Source organism: Hylobates moloch, unplaced genomic scaffold, assembly GCF_009828535.3.
Source record: "Hylobates moloch isolate HMO894 unplaced genomic scaffold, HMol_V3 SCAFFOLD_4, whole genome shotgun sequence".
NCBI lineage: Eukaryota > Metazoa > Chordata > Mammalia > Primates > Hylobatidae > Hylobates > Hylobates moloch.
Window position 1 is genome coordinate 87,635,426 of NW_026652279.1, and position 25,921 is coordinate 87,661,346.

The 25,921-nt window shown below is 39.8% G+C and overlaps 1 protein-coding gene and 2 long non-coding RNA genes across 10 annotated transcripts in view; 1 reads left to right on the forward strand and 2 right to left on the reverse strand.

The window, feature by feature from the left end:
* The window catches only part of LOC131383278 (uncharacterized), a 53,871-nt gene extending 44,916 nt beyond the window's left edge, over positions 1 to 8,955 (reverse strand). For 3 of the 5 annotated variants that reach the window (XR_009213186.1, XR_009213187.1, XR_009213185.1), the window contains exons 1-2: positions 8,207 to 8,955; positions 5,076 to 5,337 (exon numbers count right to left, since the gene is read on the reverse strand). This is a non-coding gene — a long non-coding RNA (uncharacterized LOC131383278). The remainder of the gene's footprint in view (positions 1 to 5,075; positions 5,338 to 8,206) is intronic. The other 2 variants (XR_009213189.1, XR_009213188.1) reach the window with 1 other exon arrangement.
* STARD13 (StAR related lipid transfer domain containing 13) overlaps positions 1 to 25,921 on the forward strand; it is a 247,468-nt gene that overhangs the window by 55,616 nt on the left and 165,931 nt on the right. Inside the window, exon 1 of one of the 2 annotated variants that reach the window (XM_032150500.2) lies at positions 9,084 to 9,369. The exons of the other annotated variant lie outside the window; for it this stretch is intronic. Coding sequence (XP_032006391.1) covers positions 9,201 to 9,369 — 169 coding nt within the window. The 5' untranslated portion in view covers positions 9,084 to 9,200. Of the gene's footprint in view, positions 1 to 9,083; positions 9,370 to 25,921 lie in introns of those variants that run through there. 2 annotated transcript variants of the gene reach the window in all.
* On the reverse strand, positions 13,325 to 23,272 carry LOC116467091 (uncharacterized). Of its 3 annotated transcripts, XR_009213182.1 has the most exons (7): positions 21,807 to 22,152; positions 20,637 to 20,761; positions 18,849 to 19,012; positions 17,002 to 17,258; positions 15,045 to 15,240; positions 14,616 to 14,810; positions 13,325 to 13,689 (listed from the first exon to the last, which is right to left on the reverse strand). It is a non-coding gene; the product is annotated as an uncharacterized LOC116467091 (long non-coding RNA). The 3 variants fall into 3 exon arrangements; XR_009213184.1 differs by lacking the exons at positions 20,637 to 20,761; positions 21,807 to 22,152 and adding an exon at positions 23,137 to 23,272; XR_009213183.1 differs by lacking the exon at positions 20,637 to 20,761.

Consider the following 25,921-nt stretch of genomic DNA (forward strand, 5'->3'; position numbering starts at 1 on the left):
AATATTTACAAAACAGATGATCAGAAGATTTTCCAAAGGATTCATCATAGGATTTCTTCAATGAGCAAGTGTTCATTTCATATTCAAATTATAATTTGAGTCAACATTAAGAAAATATATTCACTGCTGTTCAAGATGGGAGGAGGTTATAGAATCCTACCTGAAGTAAATGAAGGTAATCCTCTAAGTGCAGACAAATTCTACCTAAAAGACTAAAAATTCCCTTCTAGTAATCTAAGCAATTCATTGAAAATAAAAATAAGCAATTGCTTTTATTTTCATTGAGGACAAAAATAAGTAGGTTCTAGAAAATACTAGATAGTAAATTTGTTACAATCTCCAGTAAAATTGTTGAATGAACTGTTAAAGAGATATGTATGAGCATGAAGGAACAGAGATGGTTGATAACCCAGATGCAGTTTGAGTCCACAAAAAACAAATGAAGCTACATGAACACAGTCTCCTACTTTGGTAAGGCAGCAAGACTGGTCCATCAGAGGAAGGTCATAGACACAGTCGGTGGGTGATCAACTCAGAAGATTCTGCCATCATATCCCTATGGAAAAAATATAGGCTAGAAAAGAAGGCAGCTTGGAACACTGCATCTGGTTGGATAGCTGTTCCCACAAAATACAGACCAGTGGACTGAAGTCTCTCACAAGAGGTATCTGTAGGGTCAGCTGAATGTAGCTGGCTCAGTGCTGCTGTACTGTTTAGTTAAAGGCATGGCAAGCATGCCTATACAATTTGTAACTGATACAAAGATAAGGTAGATATTACTAAAATTTTCTTATGCCCTTTATCCCCTCTTTGTGGAGCAAGAGGTTTGCTCATCCCTCCAGGCTCCCTAATTTTCACAAGGGACCTTAAACTGTCCTGTTTGGTGGTCAAAGCATATACTTTTGTCACTAGCCAACAAAGTGAAATACATGTATTTGCATTAGTCAGGGTTCTCTAGAGGCAAAGAATTAATAGGATAGATAGATATAAAGGGAAATTTATTAAGTATTAACCCACTCAATCACAGAGTCCCACAGTTGGCCGTCTGCAAGCTGAGGAGCAAGGAGAGCCAGTCTGAGGCCCAAAACTGAAGAACTTGGAGTCCAATGTTTGCGGGCAGGAAGCATCCAGCACGGGAGAAAGATGTAGGCTGGGAGGCTAGGCCAGTCTCGCCTTTCACATTTTTCTGCCTGCTTTATTTCTAGCCATGCTGGCAGCTGATTAGATGGTGCACACCCAGATTAAGGGTGGGTCTGCCTTCCCAGCCCACTAGATCAAATGTTAATCTCCTTTGGCAACATCCTTGCAGACACACCCAGGATCAATATTTTGTATCCTTAAATCCAATCAAGTTGACACTCAGTATTAACCATCACAGTATTTAAGGCTCTTCCCAGAGAATAAAACCTAGAATTATCTGCTGTCCAATCCTTGTTCAATCCAAGTTGTATCATCAGCAACAAGAATAATACCTATAATGATTGCCTAAAAAAATATGCATCTATTCCTCTAGACATTCTAAATTTTATCTTTGGGGAAATTCATATAATCACTTATTCAATTATTTATTCAATCAATTTGTTCAACCAGTCGCTACTGATGCCCTCCTACTCTGTGCCAGGACTACAGTAGGCATCAAGTATAGAATGTGAATGAAATAGACACAGACCACCCAAAGCAGTCTACTGGGAAAAATTAGCAACACACAGGTCCATGAGCAAATACATATGTAATTATAAATTGGGAGAGGGGCTACAGGAACCACTAAGGGGATACTGCCTTCACTTAGAGGAAGTCAGCAGGGATGGCTTGCCTGAGGATGCATCAGTTAAGCTCATACTTGGAGGCTGAGAAAGAGCCAGTCATGGGAAGGCTCCATGCAACACTGCAGCTGAGGAGTAGCACGTGAAGAAAGGCAACTGAGGCAGCAACGTGGAGGAGGCTAACAGGGAGCTGGAGTTGATAGGGGAGGGGTTGGCAGGGACTGGATTGTGCAGGACCTGGTGGGCCAAGTAAGGAGTTTGATTTTCATTCTCGGTGCAATGGAAAACTCTAGAATATTTTAAGCTGGAAAGTGCTGACATGGTCTGAGACATGGTTTAAAAGATCACAGACAATAGCATACTTGAACCATGGTTTTCGAAGACCCTCACAGAAACTACTTTCCCTAAATAATGCTTGTTATATTATTGTTGACAGTGAAGGATACAGTTAAGAAACTGTGAACTAAATTTTGCTACCATATCCAATATTTTTGAGGGTGCTGATTTTTTTTATTTTTTGAAACCGGGTCTTGCTCTGTTGCCCAGGCTGGAATGCAGTGGCACACTCATGGCTTACTGCAGCCTCGACCTCCCAGGCTCAAGTCATCCTCCTACCTCAGCCTTCCAAGTAGATGGGACTACAGGTGCTCACAACAATGCCTGGCTAAGTTTCGTAATTTTTTTTTTTTTTTTTTTTTTTTTTTTTTTGTGGAGATGGGTTTTTGCCATGTTGCCCAGGCTGGTCTCAAACTCCTGAGCTCAGGTGATCCACCCAAAGTGCTGGGATTACAGGCGTGCTGATTCTTTATGAGGGCCTGGGAAAATCTTCCCTGGGGTCAGCATACCTCGCGATCTGTATTTATCTTGACCATTGTTTTGTTTTTCATCTTACGGATATGTTGAATTTTGTAACTGGTCTTTTTGCTTTGTCAGAGAGGCATCTTAAGCCACATTCTCACCCACTTCCAGCAAATGCTTGCATATCTGTGAATGGATTTTACCCCCAGCTTTATTATTTTCCTGCCCTTACTTTACCTTTCCCCCAAATTCAGTTAGTTGTTTATTTTTGACTTTTATAATATTGGGGTGGGGGTTGTTAGCTACTAGAAATAACAAGGCAGAAATAAATAGCTGAGGAGAAAGTCAGGAATTGAACAAAACTCAACTACTGTGATAAGTTTAAAGACCTATTCTTAAGTTCAAAAGATCATTTGGTAAGTAAAGAACAGAGAACAGTTACGTAACAGCAGATTTTATGAAAATACAAAAGTAGCATCCAGCTATTTATGCACTTAGATATATATGATCTAATATATGTGCTTATATATGATCTAAAACACTTAGATCATATATAATAAACAGCATGAGGCAATAGAGATAGCCTCTAGCCTCCCACACTTCACTTAACATGGGGTATAGTGGTAAATTTCTTTTCTGTCTTCCCTGGCAGATAGTCCCTTGAGAACAGGGGCCACATCATACTCACCTTTGTATCTACTATACTTACTGCCCTGTTTTTCAGGCATCCAATGTTAAATTTATGAATGAGTGAATATAGATTATAAAAAATAAAGCCTCCCGTAATCTCAGACTGCATCAGCAGAAGTACAATGCCCTGAATGCAGGAAATATGCACACAATGTACCATATAGTACTGTGCTTGGCCAAGTCTAGAGCTCTAAGCTTAAGAGTAGATACCCACATATTTTTAAAGGGATACCGACAGACTGGAGCAGATCCAAAAGAGAGCAGTCAGCTGGATGAATGGCTAAAGTCATGTGGTTCGATGGAAAAAAATGTGAGACTACACAAAAACATTCTTATAAGGGCTTTTGACAAACATCTGAAGGACAATCTTGTGGAAGAAAGCATAGATTTGTCCTGCCTGATTCAAAATGGCAGAATCAGAGCTAGTGGATGGAAATTAAAAGGGAGAACATTCTTCAATAGCTTGGGGTCCTCTGTGAGATAATACACTCTGTATATGCAGGCAGAGAATTAACTCAACTACTGTAGTAGTTGACTGGTTGCATTAGAAAATGTTTAATATTCCTTCTAAATTCAAGATGTCAAAACTTTCTGCCTGTAGTAGTTGCAATAACAAATAGATTCCATATGAACATGTAACAACCCAATCTAATTAATGTGCCACATAACAATGGTTTACAGGTATTAATATGACTGGTAAGACTAAAGAGCTTTGTGTTAGTCATGAAAGTGTTTCTGAAAGTGTTTCTGGAGGCAATAGGTTTTAACTGAGCCTCATGCGTGGAAGAGAAGGGAACCACACAATTCCAGATCTGTTAAACAACTGAGAAAATGAAAGAATTCTGGTTTGGCTGGAGTTCGTGGGTGTAGTAATGGTCCCAGGACAGGACAGACCAGGTTACTGTCATATGGGCTGGAGCTGATGGTTGCATCCCCAGGGAATGGCATACGGGGAGAGCACATGCTCCTGGAGGCCCACAGATGGGAATGCACCAGACAGTAGGGAGGGCTGAGAGACGAAGTAAAAGAAATCTATTACCACTTACAAGTGCTTGCGGCAGGATCTGGACTCCAGATGAGAGCCGTGGTCTGGAGCTAGGAAAGCTGATCTGGGCCAAGCTCTTTCATGGAGTCCTGATCACAGCTGCCAGTGTTAGTGTCACCGGCTTGTCTGCACTGGGCATGGGACATGGGGTGCATGCAGATTGGGAAAGTTAATTGGCACACAGTTGGGCACACACATCACAAATCCATCGGTGAAAATCCCCAAACGCTGGCCTTCAGAGCCCACAGGAAGGCTTTGACATCAACCCACAATCTGGGTTCACGTAATTTCGAAAGCAGCCTTCCAAATCAGCCCTGCATTTTTCCGCCTGCCACTTGTGTCTCAAACATTTTCCCAGTTGGCAGAACTACCTTGGCTCCCTCTGAACAGACTGACGAGGAGGCTGGAATGTGCGTGAAGGAGTAGAAAGGGCAGCAGACAGTGAGCCATTCCTGGCTTCTGTAAAAGCACTCCTTAGCGTTCTGCCCTGTGTATACAAGATTCCATTGAGCGCTAATCTGGGATCATCTATCAAAATACTTGAAAATTCCAAATACCAAAAGTTTTGCTTAGAGGTCAAATTTCAGAGTTTTGACTGTATTTGGAGTGTTTGCATTGACAGTGAATGCTATGAGACACTCAAGGCATACGCAGCATTAGCCTTGAGGACAGACAGAATGCAGAGAATAAACTACCCTGGAAAGGACTGGTAAAGAGGGTCAAGCTGAGCTGCTTATTCATTTGAGGGTGGGGGGGTGGGGTGAGTCTCTAGTCCTCACCTATGGGTTACTCCTAAGAGGGCTTGTGGCTTCTATTGATTGATTAAGGGCTCTGGGGTCTGTACTTCTTACTTGAAGACACCAACTCTCAATCACCACGGGATTTTAGCCGCCCCATACCCATATTTCCATGTAGGCATTCCAGTATCACAGGTAGTTAAAGAGGATTAGGATGATTTTCAGGCTCTTCTTCCAAAATGCTCTCCCCTTTCCAATTTCTGGAGTGCCTTTTCCGTGCCGTGTTTTTCCTTCCCTGTCTCTCCTGTGTAATAGCAGAAAGAGTGAAAATAGCATCAGCTTGGAGATGCACAAAGGCTCTGCACTTGCTTGCTATGTGACTTCTGTGAATCTTAGCCTCCTTTCCATCCAATCAGATACCTCCAGTGATAGCTGTGGAGATTGATGTTAAAAAACATAAAATGTGAAGCCATGAAGGCTTCAGGCCCGGCACATAGTAGGTGCTCAATGCTGTTCCCTTCTCTCCTCTTTCCTTTCCCTTCTCTTTTTTGTCTTTGGTTCCCAGTAACCATCTGTTTATCTCATTCCTGAAATAGTCTGAGTGAAGATCACAATTGATGAGCAGATTAGGAGGGAAGAAAAGTAGGTGAAAACTGAACACAAGTGCCATCTGTTTTCCTCATTTTTAAAGGAATTAGAGAGGAAGAGATATGGTGTCGGTCTTGGAAGACGCTTGTGATTTGGGCACTCTCTCCCTCTTTGATTCCATAGGACTTAATGCACTCACTGGAGAAGAGGACCAGCTCTCTCAGTTGCCTGTAAAGGAAAAGCCAGAGAGAGAACTAGCCATTTCTTCATTCTAATACAATAGACCTGTCTACCCCAGTGGTAATTCTTCTAACACGGGAACTAAATGATCACAAAAAAGAATTTATTTAAAAAGTACAAGTTTCATAGCAATGGTGATAAATTAGCAAAAAACAAGGTACTAATGACATGCTAATGAGAAAATAATGTTACATATTTGCTTTAAATATAGTACCTTGGAAATACAAAATGACAAAAACATGGTGAGCAGATACATGAATTTATAGATACTACTTGAACTATGAAATAAAACTTTAGCGGCCCTGTATATGCGTACAGAAAACCAAATGTTGATATGCGATCCTTCCTAGAGCCCCTTATTAAAATGCTGGCTGATTTTTTGAAAAAATGAGGCTTCATTTTAAGTTGGCTTTTTTTTAAATTAGGGAATAAAAATTCCTTTTTTTTTTTTTTAAAAGAAGTAGGGCCAGGTGTGATGGGTCACGCCTGTAATCCTACCACTTTGGGAAGCTGAGGCAGGAGAAACGCTGGAAGCCAGGAGTTTGCCATCAGCTTAGGAAGCAAAGAGAGACCCCATCTCTACAACTTTTTTTTTTTTTTTTAATTGGCCAGGTGTGATGGTGTGCACCTGGAATCTCAGCTACTTGAGAGGCTGAGGCAAGAGAATCACTTGAGCCCAGGAGTTGGAGACTACAGTGAACTATGATTGCGCCACTGCAATCCAGCCTGGGAGACAGAGTGAGGCACCATCTTTAAAAAAAAAAATAAGTTCAATCCTTGCTCTTTATTGCCAAGATTATTTTAATGAAATACTATATATAGTCATAAATACAAACTTATGATCTTAATGTTTTCAGAACCAGACACCCCAGAACTTTCAACACATTCATGACTATGCAAAAAGGAGACAATGTAAGTTTTATTGTCGTTGTTATTGTTTTATCTAGTAACCTCGCCTTGACACACTGCAATCCTTCTCAGGAAGAATCATTCCACTTGTTTTTCTAATAGAATGCAGCCAAGTCAGCAATGAACTGCAAGGTTGGCATTGGAAATGGCCAGTCTAACTTTCAGTGCTATCCAAAGCTATACAAAGCTACGTATTTTTTCCTCACCGTTACCTTTTTACCTTTTCCTCACCTTTACTTGGTTTCTCAGAACATGTTCAATGTTCTCAAGTCCCATGCTCCCCTCTTCTTTCTCTCTCCACCCTCCTTCCATTCTCTCCCAGTAAAAAAGTGATAACCACCAAGTGTCTGCCTTGAACAAAAAGTTATGACATAGATGCTCCCAATGTTGGACCATCAAGCCGAAAGCATGTGCCCAAAGCAGCTGATACAAGCACCTCAATCGGACGGCCACCAGTGCGGACTGAGCTGGGCTCATGAACCTTCCAGGCAGCCAACTTTGCAATATGGTGCTCGGCCTTTCTCCATTCACATCCGCGCTTCTGCCGAGCAGTTCGTTAGGTCTCAGATCCCTTTCACCTTCCACAAACGATGCTATAGAACAGAAAAACTGCTGCTCAAATCCTAAATAAGAATGGAAAGTGCACAATATGGCCCCATAGGTCTTTCTTTCCCTTCCTGCCATGAAGCCAACCTGAAAACAAAGACATGCTGACTCTTGTGTAACCATCCCAAGAGGCTGACAATTACCAACTACGTGAGATAGTAGGCAATTGTCACATGCTGGGCCACAGAGATCGTGCTTAACTTGTTTATTCACATAGTGGGGCAGTTACGCAAGACGCAAGACAGCTGCTTCTCAGAATCAGGCTAGCAACAATTCCCTCAGGGAAAGTTGTTAAGGCTAATGGGCCTCAGAGAGCCAGAGTAAGAAGAATCAAAGTCCTAATTTAAATCCTGTTAAACTTTTAATTTGGAAATAATTTAGAAATAATTTCTCATTATTAGACTATAAATTCCCAGCCAGGCTATGTTTCAGTCAGCCAAATGTAGAAGCAACTTGGTCATGTATTTTTTTTATCAAAGAACTTTATTCATTCAGCCCCAGGCTCAGAATTCGATAACATGTTTTCTGTGGACTTTTTCTCTTCAGATCGAACAATGTTAAACAAGAAAAACAGGGAAAATTATAATGATATATATATATATACACACATACATATATACACTCAGATATGGCCAAACTGAATTACTAGCAGTTTGCTTAAACCATATACTGTGGTTCTGGATCTGCACACATGGGTAGCTAGAGTCTCTTGCAAAGCCCTCCCCAGCCTCTGCCTATCAGAATTCCCCCCATTTTAAAAAGCCTATCCACATGTCTCTTTCTCTGTCTGGCTTGCAATCATCACCCCAGTCAAAAATAATATTGCTTACCTAGCATTGTGTTTGCGTCCTTTTTGAGACATATATATGGCCTCATGTTAGAAGCTTTTGTATAACTTCTCAGTGGGTCCTTAGCAGGTTGATGACAGTATCTTTGAAGTATCTTTGCAACTTCTGCAGTGATTCTTGTCTTAAATGATTCAGTGTCTTAAGTGTGATAGGCACTTTCTAAGTGTTTTACCTCTGGATGATTAAAAATTGGGGAAGTAGAGAAATCAAAGAGGAACAGATGCTTAATACGTAACACGTGTGTACTTTGCCTCTCTGCATCTTATCTGTAAGAGCCCTCCAATTCCCATCACGTGAGGGTCAGGATCTGTGATGTATTCACTCCTGGTGTGAAAGCACTTGAAGTTTATTTTTCACTGGAAAAGTTTTTATTTGAGTTGTTTCTTCATAACGAAGGTGGTGGCTTACGCTCAGCTGTTGATGCTTGTTTGAAGTAGTTTTTGTTTTGTTTTGTTTTTTTAAATTTAAGAGATTTATCAGGTCCATCTTTTACCTGGCTGCAGCTGCCCTGTAGAAAGCGAAGGAGCTTTCTCTAACTTTGACAGCCTGAAAAGTTTCCTGAGCCCTGGACTTGTTTGTCTTCTACTGGTTTTGCCCTTCCCTCTCTCTTTTTCTTTTAACACCTTTAGTGACGGCTGCTTTTGGGTGCTTCGTCAGCTCTGAGGCACGTCAAATACGTGTGTTTTGCTTTCAGCATTGTGTGAGGGACCCTGGCGGCTGGAACTGCCTCCGGTCGGGGCTCAGGGCTGACAGCGAACGTTCCCATTTTCCTCTGTTCCTCTCATTGGTTGCCGAGGTCACGTGAGGGCCCCGGGGGTTGGAATTCGGAGTTGTGGCTTTGGCACTCCTCTTTCTTTTTAAAAATCGCTGGGTCTGTTGAGCTGTCCTGGGCTGGGTGCCTTGCTCTTTGACTGAGACTGGAGACAGACGGAAACAGCCACAGGCAGACTGAGGTGGCAATAGGAAATCTGCCGAGATGTTCAGTCAGGTGCCCAGGACCCCAGCCTCAGGCTGCTACTACCTAAATTCCATGACACCTGAGGGCCAGGAGATGTACTTGCGATTTGATCAGACTACAAGACGCTCTCCTTACAGGATGAGCCGGATTCTAGCACGCCATCAGCTAGTGACTAAAATTCAACAAGGTGAGTGGCCGGCAGTGGAAGGCTGTTGCTCATTCTGATTTCTGTTGGCTCTATTTCATGCTAACCCAGTTTTTTTTGTTTGTTTGTTTCCACTTTATAACATATGGATTTCTATGCCACACTACCCGTAACTTTGAAAAATAACTTTAGGTTGCAGTTTTCAGCAAACAGGACAGTCCTTAGCTGCCACATAGCTCATCATAAAGTGCACAAAAAACTTCACGGTGGGACAGTGAATCATAAATTCCCAAACTGACGTGTGTCTACAGAACAGATGAGAACTCTTACTCAGTGTGTATCTTAGGAGCTTTTCTGCAGTTTCCTCACACTCCGTCACATTTAGAATGTGGACACTTGTTTATTTCATTAGGGAGGAGGCAAGGGACTAATGTCCACCCTGCCCGGAGTATTTCGAACATCCTTAGTGAAGAGGAGGAAAGCAAGAATTTTGTTCTAAAGGCCACCAGGCTAAGCACTAGAATCGCATTCTCTTCCTGTTTGTATGTTTATATCAGCAGTTGCCACAGATGTGTTAATATTGTTTTCCTGGTAAAGAATTAAGGTGTTCGTTCATCTCAAAACAAATCCCTTAACCTGCACACAAAACTCCAGCTTCCTAATGCAAAGAGAAGAGAATATTGATTATAAGCTGCTTGATGTTGTTTTTATTCTCAGCCCCCCAAAATACCAGCCTGGAAGTCTGGACATTACCAAAATTTACCAGTCTCAAGAAAAAAATTTAAAACATGCTCCTTATAGGGTATATCAGTAGAAAGTAGAAAGATGAACGTTCCTAAGAAGCCCCTAACACACACGTTTACAGTCAGTTAATGATCACCCTCCTCCTAGACTACAAAAAAGAAATTATTATATTGGTGCTAAATAAGTTAACCAGGAATTTTTAGAGCCTTTACAAAAATACAGTTTCCACTTAAATAAATAAGTTTAAGATTATATTGAATATTAGAGAGGAAGTTGGGGTTTCTAATCATGAAAATCTTATTGTAATGTTTCCAAAAAGAACAATATGTATTCTAGTGGGCAGCATTTGATGAGATTGTTTCCTTGGAAATTAGGATTTGTTTGTAAAGGTTCAGGAACTAGTTATGTGTGAAGGATGCTGGTCCTTCCTACATGCTGGTCTGATTTCAGGAAGGATATTATGTCATTCCATAAACTCTGTGTGCAGGTCTTGATTGAATAGAAACAAAAGTAATTATTTCCCTGTGGCTAGATTTAAAAATACTTTAGACTTAGAATAAAAACCAGCTCCACTTTGGTTTTAGAAATTTCTGACAATGGTGCCTTTCCAAATGCCATCATCTTTATGAACACCAAGGCTTAATGATGCGCTATCATCTACAAGATATAAATGTTTCTCAGCATGCATATCATATTAGAAATATTGCATAGAACTAGCTGAAATTGCTTTGCAAACCTCCTTAGATGTATTTACAATAATTGATTTTATTTAAATATTATTTATGTTCTTTTTGGAATGAGGGTTATTTTTCCATTCAAGATTTGAAGTTGTGAACACATGCGCTATCATTGAACGTGCCCTGTCACACAGACATATGGGCACCCTCAGTTTATGTTTCATTTTTGTCTAATTAGATAATTTGAGAATTCCCTCTTTTTTAATACTGGGCAATGGAGTGTTTGAAGTCAATGAATGCCTAACACTTAAAACTGACAGTTAAGATCACAGGGAAGCAACAAAGATTTCCAACAGTCTTGTGATTCAGAAATCATTATGTGTTAACATCACACAACTCTTTAGTAAGACAATGAGAAAGCAATGCGAAACAATTTTATTGAGTTTACTGTATTAGAAGATTGGTTTACTGTAATAGCAGAGAATGTGGATTATACAGTTACAGTGTACCAAAATCATTGTAGTTAATTTTTTTTATTATGCCCATTTTACAGATGAGAAAACAGAGGCACACAGAGTTCAAGCATCTTATCCAAGGTCACCCAGTAGGAACTGATAATTGAATACAGCTTGACAGTCCATGCTCTGCAATACACTAGACTATTTTTTAGTTTTTATAATGAGTGCTAAAGTACTGAACCTATGATTGAGTTTTGGATTATATAATATACTAGAGACTTTTTAGACTTTTCTACTCAGGATACAGCAATACACTATATTATAGGACCAGAATAGGTCGCTCATTATGAAATTTCCTGTCAAGTTATATTTCTCTAGTGGAAGCAAAGTGCTAAATGTTTTATTCTCTTTAAACAGTCACTACCCAATAACACAGCATGTCAAGTTATTTTACTAACAGCTTTGTTTTCTCTTTGTTTTTGAGACAGAGTCTTACTCTGTCGCTGAGGCTGGAGTGCAGTGGTGTGATCATAGTTCACTGCAGCATTGACCTCCTGGGCTCAAGTGATCCTTCCACCTCAGCTTCCTCAGTAGCTGAGACTTACAGGAGTGTGCCACCATGCCTGGCTAATTTTTAAAACTTTTATAGAGACAGGGTCTCACTATATTGCACAGGCTGGTCTCAAACTCCTGGGCTCAAGTGATCTTCCTACCTCAGACTCACAAAGTGCGGGGATTACAGATGTGAGCCATTGTGCCCTGCCACTAACAGCTTTTAATCATTCCATTAATCATGTGCAAATAAAATTAATGACAGCATTATTTTCTGTAGTTTACAGGTTAGTATCTTAAAGTGACAGCCACATCACTAAAATTGTTTGCATTATTCTGCTTTAGATCTTTAAGATTTAGAATTATGTTAATTTGATTTAAGACATCGTTACTTATAATTTCTCATGGTTGTTGGGAACAGTGGAAACGAGTAAGTTGCTCCCCACTGACCTCATTATAGTGAGATAATCATTGAATGGCGTGCACATGATTCAATAGCAGATACACTCATGGGGAGGAAAAACAAAGAGGAGAAATAAAGGAATCTTTGATGATGCATAGAATCAGAATTCATTACCCAAACCCAGGATGAATCTAAACTTGCTCATCTTAGGGTACACATCAAAACATACATGCATCATTTCTCTAGCCTGTTTTTTAGTTCTGGGGTTGCAATTCCATTTCAAAAGAGATAAGATGTTTAAAAGAGGGTGTTGTTTTGCAGAGTGAAAGTTTATCGTAAGTCATACTGCCCATAATCCCTACCCCACATTCTTGCTTGAATCAATAGGGAAATTGTTGTAGAGAGAGAGAATGGAAATAATAATGGTCCTTATTTGCCTCACTGACTGGTGCTTGGGAGTGGATAGGAGAGAGGATGCTGGGGGTGGTGGAAGACCATGTTAGGCCAAGGAAAGGGAGAATTGGACTTTTTTCTAATTTTTTTTATTGTGGTAAAATACACAATGCATCATTTTTTCCATCTTAACCATTTTTAAATGTATGGTTCGGTGGTATTTAATACATTCATAATTCATAATATCCAACCATCACCACCATCCATCTCCAGAACTCTTTTCATCTTGCAAAACTGAAACTCCATACCCATTAAACAAGAGTTCCTCATTCCTCCCTCCTCTCGGCCTTTGGCAACTACCATTCAACTTTCTGTCTTGATGAATTTGACTACTTTAAGTACCTCATGTAAGTGAAATCATACAGTGATTCACTTTGTGTGACTGGTTTATTTCACTTTGTACAATGTCTTTGAGGTTCATCCATGTTATAGCACGTGGCAGGATTGCCTTCCTTTTTAAGGCTGGATAATATTCCATTGTATATTTATACTACATTTCACTTTCTGGTTTTTTATTAGTAGCTATCTTAATGGGTTTGAGGTGGGAGAATTGGATTTCTATGTCATTATTTGATGGTTTTGATTTATTGGTTCTTCGTCATTATTTGGTGGTTTTGATTTAGTGCAACATGATGGATGCACCATGTTTAAAGTCTACATACATACACACACACACACACACACACACACACACACATATTTGGAAAACCCAAATATAAGTAGAAACATAAATGTGATTACTTGCTTTGTGAAAGAACTTATCACGCTATTACACTTTTTATTTTATTTTAAATGCTTAGAAAACAGCATAATCCAGATTGCAGTCAAGTCTGCTGAAGTAGGATAAGCAGACAGGCATCCAGGCTCTGTATAGATGCTCCTTCGCTCCTTTACAGCGTTGAGTTCCAGAGCTTCACTGGACCTTTGGTTTTCGATGAGAAAATGAAGTGGATGGACTATGATTGCTCAAGTTTATTCTGTGTCTCATGTTCTGGAATTCTTTCTGTGGTTAAGTCAGCAACTCTTTGAACAGGATTGTAGAAAGCAGGGGGACATAAACCTAACATGCTAGAACCTAAAAAGGCAACAGAGCGGCTTTATTATGTGGAATATATCAGTGGCTTACAGTTGTTCTACAGTTTCTCAAGGAAATGGTAAAGTGGAAATTAGGTTTTTGTTCTACCTCTGCGACTAATTTGTTGTGTGATCTGAGAGAAGTCACAGCTTCTCTAGACCTTTTTCCCTTCTTCCATTAAATAAAGGGTTTGGATTAAAGAATCTCTGAAGTTCCCATCATCTCTACATTCTAGGATTCTGCAATCGCAGGTATTACCTTAAGACAAAGTCAATGCATATTTACATTTTTCTTATTACGTCATTCAGCATATACCAGACATGCTTCCTTGAAACCTGTGTAATGCTTTCATTAATATCGATGTAATAGGAATGTTAGGAAGTTCAGTATGGTGGACTATGTAAATGTCAGTGTAACTATAATTATACTAAACACCTTTCTTTCTCCAAAATCCAGGCCTGTAAAGTGGAATTGTCTTGATGCCTGACCTATAGCAAGGATTGCAGGGACTGAAGGAAGTCTGTGTTTGTGCCTCTTACCTCACAATACAACCTCTTTCTTTTCTTGATAGAAAATGTGTAATGTAGAAAGTTTCACTACCAAGAAAGTAGTGAAAGTGAGACTGTCATTTGAGTTGCCATTCTATCTGAGGCTATTTTTAAGTAGATATGGCACCTGACTTGAACTCAACTAGAGTGGGATATACTGCCTTTTAAAAATTTCCCCAGAGAATGCCAGTGGGCATGAATGATGTATTCCCCCTCATTACTGTGTCAAAAGGCATCTTGGGAATTTGCCCGACCTAAGTGGTGAACGTGGCCCATCCCCATGGCCCATACCCCCAGCAACTGGGTAATGTCAGCCTAAATTAAACAATCATTTGTTCTTTTGGAATTGCCCTTTCTCTATGTTTAGTACTTTCTTACCCGACTACTTTCAAACCTGGAGGGTGAATGCACTGGCAGAAAGACAGATGGAACACAGGAAGCAGGCTGAGAATGCATCCGTCGTGTATTGCTCAAGTTCTGTCTGTTTTTTTTTTTTTTAAGAGTGGCAACTGTCATAAATTCACATTTCATGAATCAGAGCCTCTTTCTACTCAGTGCTGGTGTTTGGAGGGCCTGTACAGAAAGGATACTGTTTAACCAAAATTACAGGAAAATCTGCTAAGTGAATTAAATTAACTAACTTTGAATAACATTTTAAAAATTACTACATAGTAAAACTAAAAGAAGTCAAGAAATGAGTACTGGGAGGAAATTAACAAAAGGACAATATGCTTGTAAACATATAAAACTTGAGAGTTGAACCAAATTGTAGGTTCAATAGCTACACATCCTTGCTTTATAACTCACACATTGGCCAGGGTGGCCAATCCATTGGAGTTGCCTGGAGCAGCACATGACACAGTAGCACAGGGTGTACAGAGATGGGTATTTGCCTTGTGCCTTCTTCTGTGCCAATCGTCCAGGAGTTACTCTGTTGGCAGAATGTTGAAACTTCTGTTGTTCAGATGCAGACAGTTGCCAAATATGGATTCTGTAACTTTAGCTTAAGTAAAAAAAGATTCATTTTTTTAAATGTCTTTCCCTCTCCCACCTTCCCCAATCATCAGTACATTAGTTCTTAGCAAATTTTAGACAATGGTCAACTCTTATAATGCAAAATTCCTCATTTCATTAGCAAATTAATCATGGACACAGAAACACAAGTTAGAAAAAACAGTCATTACTAGTGGTCTTAACAGTATCAATTGATGACTCAAAACAGATTTAAAAAGAGAACAAATGATAAGTGGGTTTTGGCAAAACTCTTATATAAAAGGACATAAATAGATGGAGATTTAGTGGAGACATGTCATTAACAAGAATACACACCTTCTCTGTGTTTCATTAGCTATGACATCAGGGTAGTGAGGTGATCAAGAAGACTTAAGAAGACGGGACACCTGACCATGAACTGCACACCAGATATTTGAATGAACTAAAGACCACATAAAAAATATTTGCTGTCTCCCTTGGAGCAATTGAAATATGATTTTGGTATGGGGAAAGATACTATATATTAATTTACATTCCACCTCATTACCTAGAGGATTTGAGGTCATTTATAGAAGAATATATAACTAAAGATTGCAAAAAGATAAATCTGATGAAAAGAGAAATGTTGGCCAATTAACGAGGTAAAACTAGGAAGATATATTACATGGAAATATAACATGTAAGGCCTTGAATAATTATCAAAAATGGGCTGCAAATTTGGCTTGAGCTTCCCTGATCTAAGTGAAGAGGAAAACGAAACCAAGGGAAGTTTTTCCCTGTTCTTAAGGTAGGAACTTACCAGCCAAGCTTTTCCTGGGACTTGCTCTTTGGGAGAATTTTCTCCCAAGAACTTGACCTATAAGAGGAATTTCTCATACAAATCTCATAAAGGGAACACTGCAAGCTATAGTGAATGGTGCCTTCGACCATGCCTGCTGTGAATTCAGTAGTGAGTCTCATTTCTTGTAACATCCTGCAGTGGAAGTGGGGGTGTCACAATAAATTATAGTCCAGTAGAAATATTTGGGTGTGGGTGGGTGGGTAGGTAAAAACAAGAGGTCAGGTATGCAGTCTTCAGATTCTCTGTCTTAACCTAGAAATAGCATGGAGATTATCCACAGGCAATTTCTGTAAGGCTGCTTCACAGAACACTAGGCCCATTAGACAGACATTCAAGGGAGAAAACATTTCTGTGGTTAAGTCATTTTTGGAAATGCTACATTCCCTTTCCCTTGGAAATTCAGACTTATGAAAGGCTCAGGAAAATCTTGCACAAAGTAGTTTAACTGTGTTTAAACTGGTATATTTCATCTTGAAACCACTTTTCACAGGATACTGGGAAGTCACATATTGCAAAACCAGCTTTCCCTGGGGAATACATTTTGGAAATGCTGATCTAGGACAGTATGTGGCCTACGCTTCCTTTAGATAATTCTCTCGAATATACTTCTTGCGTAGATTTGGCAGTAGATACTTTGAAGTTGTGTTTTGGAGAGTAACACTGCAAGTATTCTATGTTTTCCAAAAAGGCCAGCCACAAATACTTTAAAAGTCAACTGAGTAAAGGCCAGATGACCATCTTTTTATGAAAATTAACAACCACACAAAGATTCTATCTTGGGTAGGCAGAACAGAAAGCTGAGTCGGTATATGGGCAGAGTTAATAATTATAACATCAAGAATACAACCATTCGTCAAATAACTCTACAAGATAGGTACTGTTGAGCCAGAAGGAAGAAATTATTGCCTTCTAGCTCTGGCTTTGTCTTACCATAATGTAGTTGAAGTCCTCGGTGAGGTCCAAATTGTTCTAACGTTAATGTAGCTAATTCAGGATATTCCATTACTGCTGGGAAGTGGACTCACTGCCCCACAGGAAAGAAGCAAGAAACTCTTCAGAAGTCTCAGATTCTCCTTTGCCGTAGGTGACATGGGAAATGGACTCACTGAAGCTCAGGCACTGATGGGCGGCTCTGAGAATTTCCGAATTCATGGTCCAAAAATATCTTTGGTTATATAAAGGCTCTCCTAGTATGACAGAAAGAAGTGAATGAAGTAAAATTATGTAGATAATTCTAATTAGTAAAATCTGCTTGCTTTAGTTATGGAGACAACTTATCAATTTCCAGGAAGTCTACAAATATATTCTTCAGATGTTTTTCCTCCTGCTGGCAAAGAGATACACATTAGCATTCACATTATGAATGACGCTTCTGGACAGAAATCACACAACATCCAAAAGCTCCAACAGAATGCATAGGGAATTACCATACTGCCTAGCCCAAGCCGCTACACTGTGAAGTCATACAAGACCATGGTGGTTATTCTGGACTGGTGCAGTCTAGGGCAGGACTGAGTACCATGAAAATTTATATACTACTGTTTGAAAAGACATGAATTCTCTCTCTCTCTTTTTTTTTCAGAAGCTTAGGATCTAAAATAATCTAAATGGAGAACTTGGAAAATAACTTCAAAATTACAGAAAATGCTAATGCTGTTAGCAAAAGAAAATCAATAGAAACAGATCTACAGTGTCTGGCTAGACTGTCAAATGATTTTCCTCACACAGCATAGGAATCCTGAGAATTTTAAAGGTCTGACAGGGGCAGAGCTGACTAAAATACAAATGATTTGTGTTGCTTTGCCTCCTAACAGTTGGATAAAACACAAGGGTGAAACAATGCAGAGAAATTGGAAAGGAACTTGGCAGTCACCAAGTACCTAATTTACATGTCAGGATTTCGAGCTGAAGTAGGCATTCTCTTCCTGCATTCCAACTCTCCCCTTCCTGCTTAATTCTGAAAATCATACATATGGATGGCAGGAAGCTTTGATTAGTATTCAATCTCTATGAGTGAACAGTAGCATTTCATATACATTTATATTCACCAAACGACACACTGGATACAAAAAGTATGTATAGTCATAAAATCACGTTTTCCTCTGAGAGTTATACTACCCTGAAGTTACGTATAATATGTAAAATTATTATAAGAAATAAGAACGATTCACAAATCCTGCAGTAATGATATTCCAACCATTCTCACTCAAATAGACTGGAGTTCTTATTTGAGAAAATTAAAGAATCTTCTCCAGATGCTTTGAGGGACACAACACATTTCCCACTACGTGCATTTCTCAAAATAGGGCATGAAATCCACTGCAAGGCCCTTACTGTCTGGACTTCTGTAAACCCATGCATTATGTTTAATAGTTCTTAATCATCAAACCACCTTCATCTTTACCATTGGTCTCTTTCAGATAGGAAAGTCTACTGACCTCCTTCCCTGAAAATTTGGATCCTCATATTAGCATTCCATTCCACTTGCTGTACTTTTAGGTGGAAGATCTAAGGCAGACAAAGCTGCTTAAATATTTTTATCACTGACTTTCTAGAAGAAGGAGGAAAAAATCTTGGCAAGAAGAAGGGAAATCAGTCTTGCAGAATATCTTGAAGAAGCCTGCAAAGGAATTCCACTGACTGTGTTCATTATCTATTGGTCCCAATACTGAGTGGAATTTTTATGTGTTATCACTGGCCAGGGTGGCCAATCCACTGGAGTTGCCTGGAGCAGCACATGACACAGTAGCACGGGGTGTACAGAGATGGGTATTTACCTTGTGCCTTCTTCTGTGCCAATCTTCCAGGAGTTACTCTGTTGGCAGAATGTTGAAACTTCTGTTGTTCTTAGGAGCAAATAATTGAAACATGTTGGTTGAATTTCAAGACATCTTTTCTTCTTTTTTTCAAATAGCCCTGTGATTACAGATAGCCTTGATTCCTGTAGAATCAAGAATGTCTTAGGGATGTTGTCCATCAACCCAAACTCCAAACTTCTATAACTCTAATTTAGAGCATTTTCAGGGCTTTGGAGTCATGTACACTTGAATTTGAACTCTAGCTCTACGTCATCCCCATGGAGTGACCTTGGATGAGTCACTTAATGTTTCTTAGCTTTTGTTCCCCTGTGGGTAAAATGGCACTAAAAGAGCAACTGTCTCAGAGTTATTGCAAGGATTAAATGAGAGACTATAATTAAACACAGATCACAGTGTCTGGCACATACTAAGTGCTCAATTTCAGACAAAACGATTATTAAACATCCATGTACATATGACCCTTCCAACTGCTGCATCAACTGAAGAGTAAATTATGTTTGAGTAAGTTACACACTCTGTAACATGTTTACTACGGCAGACATACATAATGCCACATTTTTTGTGTGTGTCCTCAGGTCTTCCAGAAAATTTGAAACAAAAGAGATTTTTTTTCTTAAACTGTAATGAAAACCATTGCCTTTTCCAGTTGTGGTTTCCTGTGGACACCAGTTGCTCTCTCTCAAGTTGCCCTGAACTGGCCTGAAATGGTGGGTTTAGGCCAGGCTTCAGGTCTTATAGATAAATAGTAAAGCCCGTTGAACTTTACCTTGTAGCAGTGAAAGAGACAGTTCTTGGCAGGAAGTGTTCCTAGCTCTCGGAATGACTTGGTGATAAATGCTAAGTTGAGAGGGCAGGAGTGCTGGAGGAAAGGGGCTGTGCCTCACATTAAACTGAAGGGCTGGGAGGTTCTTGGTGGGGGTAAGGGGGTGGGAATGAAGTCTGAGGCAAGCATCATTAATTGGTAATAGATGGGACATTTGGGTTTAAAACTGTATTCCTTAGAATCCAAATATCCGTTTAACAGCCATCTTTTCAAAGCAATCCAATGTCTACTTTTGATCCTCCAGCGATGGCAGCAGGAGGCCACCAAACCTAGGTTGGGGTGATCTTAGATAAGTCACCTAAGTCTTCCGGATCTACATTTTCTCTTCTATCATGTGAGGGGTGAAAGGATCAATCTGTAACTGAGGTTCTGGAAAGCCAATTTGCACGAAGGCTAGTGCTACATTCGTCATGGAAAACAATTTAAAAATTATAAAACATGCTAATGCTTTGAATGACTGTCTTAGTTTGCTGGGGCTGCAGTAATAAAGTACCAGAGACTGGGTGACTTAATCCCAAAAATATGTTTCACAGTTCTGGAGGTTGGAAGTTGAGAACAAGGTGCCGGCAGGGTTGGTTCCTTTGGAGGCCTCTCCCCTGGGCTTGCTGACAGCTGCCTTCTTGCTATCTTCACCTGGTCTTCCTTCTGTGTGTGTCTGTGTCTTAATCTCCCCTTGTAAAGACACCAGTCGTATTGCATTGGGGCCCATCCATATGATCTACTTTTCTCTTAATGACCTCTTTAAGGGCCCTATCTTCAAATATACTCACACTCTAAGGTATTGGGATCAAGGACTTCAACACACGAATTTTAGGGAGATGCAATTCGGCCCCTCTTACATGAATCAAATATTTATTTCCCAATTTTATTTGTTACATCAAAAAAATATGAGAGATTGATTTTTATGATATGCCTCTGCTTACCAGCATTGTGCTGGTTGCTTCCATGTTTTTGTCTTATTCAATACTCATAACAGCCCTCTCTTGAAGATCGATATTAGTATCTACCTGTTTTCAGCATAGGATACTGAGAAAACATTCATCATAAGCTGAAAGAAAATGAATGAAAGAATAAGAGTATATCTTTAAAAAAATCTCAACTCCTCTCTCAAATTCTTGTGATTTTTTCTAAACTGAGGTTAACTTTGAGATTTTTGTTAATTTTGTAAACCTTTCCAGTTTTACATGTCTTTGTGGAGAGAAACAGAAAAAAAGTGCCATAAAATGCATGTAAATTTTCTAATGCCCACTTGACAACTTAAAAACTAAGCTCTCGTACTAATTCAAACAAATTATTTAAGAAACTATAATTGCCCATTTCCTCTAAGGATTTCATTCCTTTTGATTGAGGAATATTCTTCATATTTATTGAATCCTTCAGCTATGAAAGACTGCCTACAAATCTGATCACTATTGATTTGTTGCAATTTATTCTTAGAGTTTAATGGACTAAAATCTTAACAATTAAAGATTGTAGATTCTTTTGCTTTATTGATTTTATGGAATATGTATACTCTTAAGTCCCCCTCTATTTAGAAATTCCTCCAGAAAGAATAGAAACATCCTTTAGTACAGTCTTATACATCGTAAGTTACATGTTAATCTTGAGCCTTGCAAAAACCTTGTTTTGTAGAATGAAACATTGGCTGTCTGCATATGGTATCTTGGAAACCCTGAAAAACGATTGTCATATTAATGCTTTCACCGGTGTAGTGCATGACACTTTGTGGAGCAATTCCACATGCATTGTCATTTTGAAGACAGGTGTCCAATGAAATTATAGTCTTGTATTAGGAATCTCTGTCCTCTGAAATCTTTCAGAGAACTGAAAAATGCATAGACAAGTTTTCCTACTTTGACATGTTTCTGATTTCATTTTCCTAAATCATTCCTTTGGAATTGAGTTTTGTTGTATGGAAAAACACGTTTGTCCAAGAAGGCGCTATCAATAAGTGGAGACTGACTTGATATAATAAGGAAACTTGGCGACATGCAGCTGCAATTGTAAAACATTAACTAGTAAAAGAGAGATTGTTTCAGAGTCCAGTTTTCCCTCCTCCCCAACTCCCATTTAGAGTAAAATTACTTCCTTACCTCCCAATTGATAATTGCATTTCTACCAAAGCCATTATATTTCTGTTGGTTTCTCATGGGTTTCTTCTGTCACTTTTGCCTCTTTCTCGGTCTTTGGTTACCTTAGCAGAGCTGGCCCTGGACACTGTAGCTTCCATTCTGTGAGGTTTATTGCTTTGTTCGATAATGCCAGGAATGACGTTGAGTTGAGACAAGTTCTTTTCAGATCATTAACTGTCAGTCACCTTTCCTTTAGGCTGCTTGAGTCTGTGCAGCTGCACCCAGAGACCCAGGCAAGCCACGCCTCTGGCCACGGGAGAATATTTCCACTGAATCATCCATGAAAAGACTCAGGGTTTGTCATGGATAGGCAGGTTGTCAGCAGAGTTTATTAACCTTTAAGATGTACTTAGATGAAATATTTGGGTCTGGATTGGTCGTTTGACTTTTATATTTCTCACCACAATATTGAGCCTTTGAAATGTTTACATTTTAAAAAGTAGTAACAATATACTCACGCAGGTTGAGTAACCCTAATCAGAAAATTCAAAGTCTGAAACGCTTCAGAATTTGAAACTTCTTGAGCACTGACATGATATTCAAAGGAAATGCCCATTGGAGTATTTTGGATTTCAGATGTGGGGATTAAGGATGCTTAACTGGTATAATGCAAATATTCCAAAATTTTTAGACATCTCAAATCCGGAACACTTCTGGTGCCAAGCATTTCAGATAAGGGTTACTAAACCTGTAGCTACTTTTGTTGAGGACCCACTATGATGTACCAAGAACTATTTTCAGCACTACCTATATTATTATTTTATTTAATTTTCGTAAAGACCTGAGAGTTAAGTTTACTCATCTGGAAAATAAACATAGTAAGACCTAACCGATGAGTAAACAAATTCTCCAGGAGTTAAATAAACTTTCCCAAAGTCACACAGTGAGTGGGAGGTGGAACAGAGCTTTGAACTCAAGTCTGGACGATCTGGGAGCCCACGTTATTCTTGACTGTGCAACCCTGTCATCTTCATAATTATAGGTAGGCGTGTTTACGTGGAACCAAGAAGTTTTTTTTTATTTGTATGTTTTACGCTTTTTTTCCCATCATTATAGACCTGGTTGGTTCTCCCTTCCTCACCAACCCCTCATGTTGCTGGAGGACCTCATTGTGCCACCAGCAGCAAAGTCGCGTGCCCATCCTATAGTAACTACCCTCCCACTCCCCTCTTGAGGGCTGGCTGCTCTTTATCAAGAACTCTGCTTCCAGAGTAAATGTCCAAGGCATCAGGATTCCCAAGGGCAGGATCCAGCATGGTGCCTAACCTACCTGAGGTTCCTAAGTTCCTACCTAAGGAATAGGCGTCACGGAAAGTATGGAGTCTTCTACCTGCAACCTCCTTTCTCTACTTCCAACCCTTCAAAATGCTGCCCTTCTTCCTAGAAAGTGCTGGGGTGGGATGCCCTTTCTCCCCCAAGTTTTCCCGGGGCTCCTGGGGCCCACAGAGCTCAGGGCCTCTTGTGACTTCACAGTGGACCTTTTCTGACGCTAGGGAGTACAAGGAGTGAAGTGGGAATTGGGTAAGACCTGTGTTGTTCTCTAGACAGTGGATCTGGAACTCAGCCATCCTCTAGTGCAAGAAAAGTGTGTATTAAAGGAGGGTCCACATTTTCAGAGAGAAGTCTTGGGTGGATATTTTTTTCTTCCAGAGTTTACGATTCTGTCCTCAGTCATAGCTGAGGCCTGTAGACCAGAATAGTTACAATTGTACCCTGCACTTGCAGCTAGTGAACAGTAGCCAGTCAGAAAAAAGTATCAATGTTCTGCCAACTTCTGGTGTTTGTGAAATTTTGCCAGAAGCAAAACAGGATCAAAAATAATAAACAGACCTCCTCCCTGGCTTCTTGACTGCTATTTACATAAAGAGATTGATGAACTGACTGTGCTTGTGGGAGTGTGCAGGGAAGGGAATTTTTAAGGAGAAAAGGTTAATTTTGGGGTCCTTGGTTGCATGTGATTTGAGATTTTCTTCACTAATTGGGTTTCCAGAGACAACCTTTACTATAGATGGTGTTGCTTCTCCATTATAAGCAGCCTAAACTATGGATAAGACAACGTGACACATGCATTACATGCAGCTATAAAACTTCCACAGGGAAAGAAAATGAACCTTGAAAACAAATGAATAATATGAGCCTTAAGTAGAACACTTATGTTCCCAGTAGAGGGAGAGACCTAGTTTGTATGGCAAGCTTGGGAAATCTGGGTACAGGAGGCCTGGGTTCTCAAGCACGTTTGTCCTCACATGGTAGTCATCGATATTTTTATTAACCTCTCATGCCTCAGTTTTTGAATCTATGAAATGGAAATAATATTAGCTCCTCCTATTCTGTAATATAATTGAGGAAAAAGTAATCAATGTGAAATCAATTCAAATGGAAGGCATGGTGCTCTGTTCTGGAGTGCCTGAGAGATGCTGGCATCTGTTAGGGGTCACTAAACTTGCCTGCGTGCAGGTGCCATATAAAGCCAGACCCAGCTCTTTGCTGTCCTCAGTTGCACCAAAATATAACCGTATTTGCTTCTCTTCCTTGAATAATAATTCATATCACTCCTCAAGAATATGGGAATAATATGCCACTCTGTGGTTTTTTTGTTTTGTTTTGTTTGAGACTGAGTCTCACTCTGCCGCCCAGGCTAGAGTGCAATGGTATGATCTCCGCTCACCGCAACCTCTGCCCCTCAGGTTCAAGCAATTCTCCTGCCTCAGCCTCCCGAGTAGCTGGGATTACAGGCACCTGCCACCATGCCCAGCTAATTTTTGTATTTTTAGTAGAGATGGGTTTTCACCAGATTGACCAGGCTGGTCTCGAACTCCTGATCTTAGATGATCCACCCGCCTTGGCCTCCCAAAGTGCTGGGATTTCAGGCGTGAACCACTGTGTCCAGCCTTGTTTTATTTTTATTCGGTTCACAAATGGGCAACATCTACTTGACTAATTCTCAGCTTTACTTTAAATCTTCTTTTTATATATTTGATGCACTGCGAGCAAATATATATAATTAATTACGGTCATTTCAAATTCTAGTTTTCCTTCTTAATTTTCTTTTTTCTCATTTTTCACCTTCATTCTGAGGTGTCAAGAATTATATTTTGTATTTTTACTCAGCTAATAAATATTGTTTCACCTTTAATAATTTCCCATCAGCAGGAGGAGAATAAAACCTTTTAAAGTGAAAGGTACTGTGTCATAGACTGAGGGACTCTGACAAGTCCAAGTGTCATAAGTCATAGCTTTCAAAGTTATGAATTTCCAAATGTCAATTGGGCTTACTGCCTAAGGCCATGATTTTGTGTGGCTGGCTATTCCTAGGCAGAAGAGCCTGGTGTGGGTGTCTAGCTGGAGGCTTCCAAGTACTTATTGTGGTCTTAGTGGGCTGTCTGACTCTGAAGAGACTTAAGGACCCCGATGTCACACCACCCACATTGTCTGATGAGGGATGCCTGGTGCTCCCCTGCCATCCTACATAGCACAGCCTGAGCTGGAAAGTATTAGGAAAGTAGGGTGAAAGTTGCTGGAAACACACACTGTATAAACATATTCCTTAATGTGTTTGAGTTTTGTTTGATGGTTTTGATATCAGTATTATTTTGTTTGCTTTAAATATCTGAGTACACTGATGATGGTAGTTTTTAGGGAAAAGGGTAGTTACTAAGCTGATACTTATGTGAAAGTCTTCAAAAATTGGTAAGCACCCTACCCATTTGGTCATTATTTGGAAAGTCTGGGTATCCTGACTTTTTTTTATCTCCTGAGTGGAGCTTGAGGGGAATGTGAATGAGGAAAGAAGGCGCTTATGTGGCGGAGGAGTACCCAGCTCATGGAATGGCTTGTCAAAATTTTTTGCTCCAACAAAAACTTAGACTCTCCATTGACTTCTTCCTTACACAAGAAGCTGAGACTAACTTCTCGTGCCTCCGAACTTCCCGGCAGCCTTTGGTTTAGCAGAACACATTTCTTGTTTATAGCTGGCTCTGCTCAGTAAACCACCACTTAAATAAATTACCATGTTTTGTGATTGATGCTAATAATCTGACATGGAGTTATTAAGACTTCAGAACCTTGATTTATTA